The sequence below is a fragment of the Centrocercus urophasianus genome, unplaced genomic scaffold, assembly GCF_019232065.1.
Source record: "Centrocercus urophasianus isolate 14NV4802_14NV808 unplaced genomic scaffold, USGS_Curo_1.0 seq_1033, whole genome shotgun sequence".
Lineage (NCBI taxonomy): Eukaryota > Metazoa > Chordata > Aves > Galliformes > Phasianidae > Centrocercus > Centrocercus urophasianus.
In genome coordinates, this window is record NW_024884180.1 from 16,503 (window position 1) to 25,645 (window position 9,143).

Consider the following 9,143-nt stretch of genomic DNA (forward strand, 5'->3'; position numbering starts at 1 on the left):
TCTCCATCACTGATACTTACAAATTCACGAGTAATTTGAAATGCTCTGAAACACTCCTCGTTTCATGGAGTGAAGCAAAGAGTTGGATCACATGCTGGGGCTGACCCCACCAGCAGCTGCACCTTTAACGTGGGACACAGCACCCCGAGTGCCGGGTCCTCAGCGCCTGCCCACCCGCGGCAGGAGCAGCGCACGCCAGCTAGCCCGATGACCCTCCTCTTAGGTCAGGCCAGCCGGCGATACCGGCGGATGACGATAATCCCGTCTGTCGGGGCTCAGCTGTGTGCGGTATGCGGAAGCAGGATGCCACAACAGGCACTTGGGAGCTGTAATACTGCACTCAACCACCGCTGGCAGCGCGCTCAGAGCAGGTGGCCATTTTCAGCACTTGGGGAAACCGGGCTGTCAAGGGAACAGCAGGAGGCGCTTTCCTGGCCCCATTTCACCAAACCGCGTGGCCAAAACCCACCTGTGAAGTAACAGCTTCCAAACATTGAAAGAATCCCCTCACTTCCTCCCACCCCTACCTGGCTGTGCGTTGCCTCCCCCCTGCCCACCAGACAGTATTGACAGTATACATATATGGGACTTACACCTGCAATTTCCTACAAACGGGGTTTATGATTTAGGTCACACGGAAAAGAATATGGCTTACACTGATGACATCTGATGTCTTTTTTTTAAAAAAGTTTATTTTCCACAAGTAAGAGCAATAGGAAAAAAATTAAACTGTTTTCCACATATTGTTTTCTTAAAACAGAGTCTACAAGAACATATTCAGCACCAAAACTAAAAAAAAAAAAAGAAAAAAAAAAAAAGAAAATTACAAACAGCCATAGAATATAATCTATAAAGCAAACATTTAATATTGCACTTTGTTTCTCTAATGTTTGGATTTTACTTACTTTTTCCTAATTCAGATCAGAATCCTATATAAAATACTGGGCTATAACTGTGAACCTCATGTTTTATAATGCTGAGAACTGACCAATACTTGTGGAAGAGTAATGCCTCTGAAAAACTAAGAATTCAAACAGAATTTTTTTACTTTATAAAGTTACAGAATATTTCACTCCAATCACAAAGGCTGTGAAGCCGTGTCAATTACTATATTGGTCAATCCTGCTTCATATGCAATTCTCCATTGTATTGTGGTAAAAACTTTAATGCTATGTGTATCAGAAATTGTTCCCTAGTCTGTTACAACAACAAAAAGGAAAAAAAAAGTAAAACCACCAAATGCCCTTTTATGCCAACGATCCCCTTAGCTTTTTTTGTCTGTTTGGAGAGGGTAGAGAGAAGGGACATTCACAAAATTGGCCTAGTAACGTAAGACATCACCCAATTTCCTTCTTGTCCAGTATTCTAGCTCAAAATCCAAACTTTTAACTGAATCACTTAAAACGCGACTCATATGTTATCACCCTGTCATCATTTTTGAAACATGAATTTTCTTTCATGTTCTCGTAAAGGCCACTTATGGAAAAGCCTATTGTGTCGTATGCAGGAAGCCTTAAAAAAGAAGGCAGAGATTTTTAAGAACAAGCACCACGCAGAACACCAGCTTCCTCTATCCCCCTTCCATCTGAGCTTTTATTGCACAAGGAAATAGAGACATGATGGATTAGTCCTCGATCTGTTTAAGTGGTCAATACCAAAAGCGTGTCCCTTTGTTAATGGTCTGTGCTACACGAGTTCCAAAAAGGGAAGCTGACTTTTATAAATCTCTAGGCATGGAAGTGCTGGTATTTGTGTTAGCAGATACAATGGCTCCAGTGCACTCTTTACTTCTGAGGGGTACAATCAGGGGCGAGTGCTCTGCATCATTTCTTGCACTCTGAATGAACACATGCTGAAACTGGCTCTTTTGTTTTAAAGCTCTTGAGAGAGTACCACAGAAAATGCAACTACTGAAGCAATTCTCAGCTAACTAACACCCATGTATGGCTGGTAACACTGATCTTCTTCCCCCACTTTAATTATAGTTCTATTCTTACTATACAGTATCATAAACCCTGAAGATAATACAAAGTGCACAAACTGAGCTCTTAGCATAGTCCAAGCTTTTCCTGCAGTTGAAATATACTTGCTACTAGAGACTCATAATATATAGTATTTTTGGTGATTAGGTAACTATGTATAAAAATAAATTTACTTTCTCTTCCCATCTCTACTAGTTGAAATATCTCTCTGCCTGTGAATCCTGGACAGCATTTGCCTATTTCCTTTTGGAATTCTTTTGAGGCTCAGCTGGTGTTTACTGGTGCTGCTTTCACTTGTGCCTTTATTAGTTCTATTTTTTTAAAGCTTCTCAACTCTAAACATCTCTTTTTCATAATGTAGAAAGAAAAAAGGGAATGAGGGTGGTTTTTATAACTTTTGTGTATGTCCCTATTGCAGCTCCCCCTCTCAAATAAAGAACTAAAACAAAACACACACAAAACAAGGAAGTAACTAAACAGTGCAACGTAACAAAACAAATAGCATTTCAACAGTTTGGCAAGTGATGAGTTCACCTGAGATTAAGTGATTTTTAGGCAGTCTGTAACAAAATGCTGCTTTGCGATAATAGTAGAAAGGCAACAAACTCTTAAAGAAATCAAGAAGGTATACAATCTTGACAAAGTCTATTAGTCTCCTTCTGTTATCTCTCCATCCCCCAACCCTAATATATCCCCATTATGTTGCTTATCTACTACAGTAGGCTGCAAAACATACAGCAAGAAGGATTGGCTTGAAGGCATTTGATGTTTGTAAATAAATCCACAACAGGATCCAAGCTGAAGAGGTGATACGTGACCAGCCTACTAGGACAATTCTGAGCATGTGCATATGCAGGTAAAGTCCAGGCTACATTAAATTAGAAAAGAAAGAGTCAGTGCATTTGTCAAAGTCCGTAGCTTTTTTCTTTTTTTTTTTTTTGTTGTCAAAGTTTTTTTTTTTTTTGCTCCTTCTTGTGCAGACCACAAACAAGTGGGGGAAGGAAGGGGGGGTAACAACAGTGCGGCATAAATGAGAAAAAGCTGTAGTGACACTGAACCGCACAAAATAAGCAATGAGCATGTGCAAATCTTCAAAATCATAAGAGAAAGCCATCCCTCTCTTGCAATGTGGTTTGAGTGTTTTGACACACATGACCATAGGTTAGTAAGGCTGCTCCTAGTATGTGCCAGTATTTAAATGAGAAAAAGGGGAGGGGAGAGGGTAAGCTCAGGTCTTCAAGCAAGTGGAGCAGTCCTACAATGTTATTGTAGGCTTCAAAGCATAATCACAGGTTGTTTTCATGTATTCACCATACAGGCAAGAGCAAAACCACTTCCTTCTAAAGTGTCTCCACTGCAACGCCTTGACCTTCAACATGGCAGGTATGATCCAAAACCCAAGTCAAGTCAGCTTTTTATGGATTCCTTCAACGAGAAGGGCAAGATGGTCTGTCATCTGTAGGCTGATCTGGGTTTGGATCAATCTAAACAGAGGAAAAAAGTAATTGAGGTTATTTTAGAACCTGCTACAGAAAAAAAATGTATCAGAAGTTTGAAGACAATGTTAACATCCCATCCTCAATCCAGAGGGGATTACTGAAATTACTAGAAAACCCTGAATGCCAGATTTAGTAATCAGTACTAGTAATTAGAATAATAAATTCTGTACTCCAATGGAATGGTGGAATTGGGGGGTGGGCAATGGGGAGGAGGTGAGGCAGGAAGGTCCCTTTCTAAATCTTTAAGTACCTGAGATGAACAGAACTTCAGGACTAAGAATTAAGCTGCAGAACAGCTCTTACAGAAGCCTCACACACCAAAGAAATAGCCTTCTGCCCACTCAGAACTGTTTCAAGAGGTTTAAAAAAAAAAAAAAAAAAAAAAAAAAAAGGGAAAAAGTGCATCATGCCATATACCACTTTTTTTTTTTTTTTGTTTGTTTAACTAAATGCATTCAGGCAAGCATTAGCCAAAGGACACTACTCTTTTGTCCTCTATCACTGCTTTTACCTCAAAAACAATAGTGAAACTTTGGAAGTTCTATCATGGGCTTTTACAGTACTAAAAATACAATCAGAACTTCTAAGGAACCATAGAAAGAATAGTTTTGTCCCCTCTCCCCCCCTCTCCCCCCCAGTCAGGCTTCAGAATTTATGAATACACAGAATCAGATGTGGAAAAGATTTCTAAACTTTTTTTTGCCTGTTTAGCAGTTGGAAAATATTAGTACTTTGTGCCTCTATAGGGCCTATAGAAATGCTGCACTGAACAATGCAACATTAGAATGTAGCTGCAGGACAAGCGGGAAAGGCTTTGAACTGGAAGAGCATAGGCTTAGCCTGGGTATTAGGAAGAAATTCTTTACTGTGAGGGTGGTGAGACACCGGCACGGACTGCCTGGAGAGATTGTGGGTGCTCCTCCACTAGAAGCATTCAAGATCAGGCTGGATGGGACTGTGAGCAACCTGGTCTGGTGGGATGTGTCCCTGCTTATAGAAGGGGTTGGAGCTACATGATCTTAAAGGTCACTTCCAACTGAAATTTTCTATCATTACATGAAAATACTGCATTCTATATGTAAGGCTGCTAAACTGGCTGTGTGTATACATGTACATAAAAACATGTTGCTGTCATTTCAAACAAGAGTTTGGGAATTGGTGTGGAAGATTATTGATACAGATCATTGGTAACTTCACAAGAAAAAAGAAAGTAGCTGCCTTATTCATTGCTGGTTCAACTTCTTAGTATTTTTTTTCCCTGACACTTCACATATTCCAGAATACAGATTCAGTAAGAGAATATGTTGATTCATTTAGTTTGAGGTGCTTACTTCTGAATAGAGTGGTGGAGGCAGAAAGCGGAATTCTTGGATGTATGCAAATAATGGTCCTTGCATTGCTCTCTCAAAGTCATCACAAGCAGCTATAGGTGGCAGGCTGGACTGTCTCTGTTCCTCTGTGACCACTTCTGCATAGCTTGGAGGTGCTGCAGGGAAAAGGTACACGCAGTTCGAACAACAGTTCTTATGCATGTCAGGATACATAACATGAGAAATATTAAACTTATTATTCCAAGATGCATCAGCAGGTAAATAAGTGACTGCAGTGACAAAAAAAAAAAAAAATGTTGAATATAAAAGGGAGACTAAGAAAAGGCTGCTTTATTTTATTCTAACATTATGCTCAAGTTTAGTAACATCTGCTTACTGTAGCTTAATTAGCTTCTCACCCTTTAAATCCTCATACTTAAAGCACAACCCAAACACTGAATATTTCTGTACAGACAGGCACGAAGGAACTGAATGCAACCTTTGACTCCAGAAATGCATGACTTAGTAGTAAAACAGTGCTTATCAATGTATGTGAGAACACAGAAAGGAGCTAATCCCTTGCTAAGGGAGACTCTCCTTTGACAAGAGTAGCATCTCCTCACTAAGACTTTAGTTAAGACTAGTAAAAAATACCAGAAACTGGTTTTATTACGAGTTACAATGTCATTTAACTAAGGATGCAATTAGGATACTGGAAAGAGAATTACTTCTGCACAGGGACAGTGGAATCCTGTGTTATTGCCTTCAGCAACTTCTACATAGCTGGACAACAACTACTTTGTACAGAGAGAAAGCTAAGGAGGAAAAGAATTCTGATCCAACCCAAGCAGGTGGCAAGAAAGCATCTACAAGGGACTTCGTGGGGATTTCATTATTAAAGGATGTAATCTGGATCTGTTAAGATGACAGTAATGAATAATGTGTACAAAATTAAAAGCAACAGAACTAGCAAATTGGTTAGGATTTGTGTTGTCAAATTACCTTCTGGTCTTTCAGGCAGTGTCAGACCAAGCCAATTCATGTTCATGCTACACTGGCTGCTCACACTTGATGTCCTGCTACCAAACGGGTGTAGAGGAATGGTACCAATGACCAGTGGTAAGTTAAGGAATAAATCCATGGCTCCTGGAATATCAACGTAGACCTAAACAAAAAGAGACATATGATTACAATGTACATGAGTCAGTAATTCATCTGATAACTCTTTTTGCCATGAAATTCTCCATGAAGATCTTGTTTGTAACTGTCAGTTTCAGCGTGCATGTCTTTAAGGAGACAAATTCCATTTACGAGCAGGATTCTTAACATGAGCTTACACACAAGCGTCATCTACTCATGACATATTTGCTTAGATAACACAACACAGCTGTTTAAGAAACTATATGATTTAAGTCAAATTTACTTACAAAACACCTGCTGGGATACTAACACTTGGAAATGCATTCTTTTTGTAGCTAGCATAAAAAGCTTTGCTATGGATTTTTTAGGACAATGGAAACTAAACATGCTCCAGCATACCATCAGTGAATACTCCACACGGATTATACTACAGTCAAGGATTGAAGGGGAAACAGGTGGAATTTTCAGCACTTTTCCATTCCAGGTTTCTGTCTTCCCAGATGATAAAGATTCTCCACGCAGGTTGGCAACAAGCTGTTTGACTTCCTTCATTTTTCCCTTGGCATAAAATGCCTGTGTTTGGTAAATGGCTGCCTTTGGCACCACCACACGGGAAGAGCAGTTTTCAATCTCAGCAAAGATCTGAATTGATTCACCTGAAACAAAACAGAATTTAATGTGAAGCTGGAATTTACTAAGCAGCGTAAGCAAATTTCCATTTTCTTGATATTGTTACAATGCTCTGGACTCTGCTATACCTTTAGAAACATCCATTGGTAGTAAAAGGAATAGGATCAGCATGAGCTAATCCAGAAAAAATAATGAATAACTGAAATGGAAGCAAACATTCTTCAACAATCTGGAAACACAACCAGCACTCTTCAACAATACACTGAGACAATGGCTGAAAGTAGACTGAGATGCTAAGAGCAGTTTCAGTATTTTGTTTATATGAAAGTAGTTTTAAAAGGGAAGCAAAACCACTTCCTATAATTACTTCTGTTACATACCTGGGGTGTAGCCCTTCCTTTCAATTTTGGCACTTAAGGATATTGGGCCTGAGGTACAAAACCAACAACAGAGAGTCTTTTCTTTTGTGCCTGCTTGGGGTGACTGCAAAAAAAGAACATGAAAGGCAGTTTAGTTAAGAGTTCAGTGAATGTGCTCATATATTTTAATCAATACCTCAAGATTATTTCTGTTATGTATTTACTGTTACTTATTTTGACAAGCAAAGTTTGTTTCATTTGCAATAAAAAACCATCATGCAATTTAAATGGTGCTGTACAGATACACAGCATGTCCTATTTCACTGCTCTTTTGACAATTTTTTTCTGCCACCCTCCAAACTACTGTCATTTTTAAAACAGTGTGTGACTGTGAAAGAGAATATGTATCTCAAAAGATACATACCTTATAGCCTACATAAACCAGCATATTGTTGGCAAAGCTTCCTACTGGAAGGTCTTCCAACTTCCCATTACACAGCATTTCAGAAACATTAACTGAGCTAAAGTACCATAACCTTAACTCTTCTGATTTTCTCAGTTTTTGAACAATACTGTCTCATCTATAATAAACAGACTTCATTTACATGGTATCAGGATTTCGGATTTGATCCAAAGCCCATTAAAGTCAAACGGGAGTCCTTTGATTTTAATGGAGTTTGTGCAAGGCCGATGTTGTTCTGCAAATCTGGTTTTTCACTCATACACACAAGAAACCTATTTCAATGGACTTCATTTTTTTCCCCTCCCATCAATTAGTATGAGAAAAGGGGGGGAAAAAAAAAAAAAAAAAAGAGAAATTTTAAGCCAAATTGGAATCAGCTCCTTACTGGAAGCAGTTGCGATATTAGGATTTTAATAAAAATGACATTTCTGAAAAAGATGGTATAGAATTGTGATAATTTCTCCCCATTGGTAGAAAACCATCCATATGGAAATTACGCATGCCAGTACATTTTTCACTTTGCATTTTTAAGTTAGCAGTCTCTCACTAAAACGTTCTTTAAAGTTATACTGTTCCTTCCATAATGATTCAAAACTGAAGAGGAACAGTTAGCAAAAATTTTCCTTTTTAAAGAAAAATTACAATTTCATAGTATTAATTTTAAATTGACAAAGGTATCTTACATATCTTAAAAATGAAGCAACTCCAGGTACAGAATAACATCAAAACAGCAGTAATGAGAGTTGCCAAACTGATATAGTACTTAAAAGATCAGCTGTCATTAAAAAACAGTAAATAGGTATTAGATAAAATTCAATGTTGATATTCTTTCTTGTATTTTACTTATTTTTATGTCAGAAAAAAAGAATGAGCAATTTTGTCAATTCTTACCAGTAATGAAGGAGTGTTGATATCTATATGTTCAAAGACTGTAAATTCCTTCTTTAATTTTACTGGTAGAAGCCAAGGCCTATGCAATTCGGCTTTCACCCAATAGCGCACACTGCCATGTCTGCCTTCGAATGAGGTAGCAAGTGGTCTGTGCAGGACACAAAGGTCAAAACTGAGTAAAATCTTTCTCACTCTTTATAATAATGATATAATCAGATCAGGGATTAGTATGTAGAATTCCACCTTTAATGCACTGTAGTACTTAATGAAGCGTAACTTATTTGCAAAGTTTCCATATCTGAGCAAAATTCAAAATTAAAGATGGGAGAAAAAATCATCTCCAATTCACCCTAATTTAGTTTCGTATCGATTTTAAGAATCAATTTAAGAATTATACTAGAAAATGCCAGCAGAGTTCACATTTCCTTTAAACTCAAGAGGCCGCTTTCACATCCACCATGCCCTTTTAAGGCTGCATTAAGACTACCAACTTAAAATTAGTAACAGTATCAACTGGTTTGAATACTGTATTTTGAAGTAATTGTTTGTTGTTTGCTTGGCTACTATCTCAGAGTCTTCTTTTAGCTGTTACTGAACGCAGTAGTTCGTATAATTTTAAGTATGTATTTCAAATGACGGTTCTGATTTTAGAGAGAGTTTATCAGAAGTACCTTCCAGTTCTCATCTACTCCAATATGAGCAGTTTAATAAAGTTTATACTGCATACAAAATACATGCACCTTTGTTTACATATTATATGAACACACATGCAGAATTATCAGGACTACTGCTCTCTGAACTTTTAAAAGACTAATTAAATTCGTTTAAGAGATTTGGAGAAAAACTCTGGAAGAATCTCCAGACCTTTC

The 9,143-nt window shown here is 38.1% G+C and overlaps 1 protein-coding gene across 1 annotated transcript in view; it reads right to left on the minus strand.

Annotated features, from left to right (window-relative positions):
• Window positions 1–692: 692 nt before the first annotated feature.
• ARRDC3 (arrestin domain containing 3) overlaps window positions 693–9,143 on the minus strand; it is a 13,346-nt gene continuing 4,895 nt past the window's right edge. The window contains exons 3-8 of the mRNA XM_042831723.1: window positions 8,275–8,422; window positions 6,942–7,044; window positions 6,331–6,587; window positions 5,794–5,956; window positions 4,813–4,967; window positions 693–3,466 (exon numbers count right to left, since the gene is read on the minus strand). Of these exons, the coding sequence (XP_042687657.1) occupies window positions 3,410–3,466; window positions 4,813–4,967; window positions 5,794–5,956; window positions 6,331–6,587; window positions 6,942–7,044; window positions 8,275–8,422 (883 nt within the window). The 3' untranslated portion in view covers window positions 693–3,409. The remainder of the gene's footprint in view (window positions 3,467–4,812; window positions 4,968–5,793; window positions 5,957–6,330; window positions 6,588–6,941; window positions 7,045–8,274; window positions 8,423–9,143) is intronic.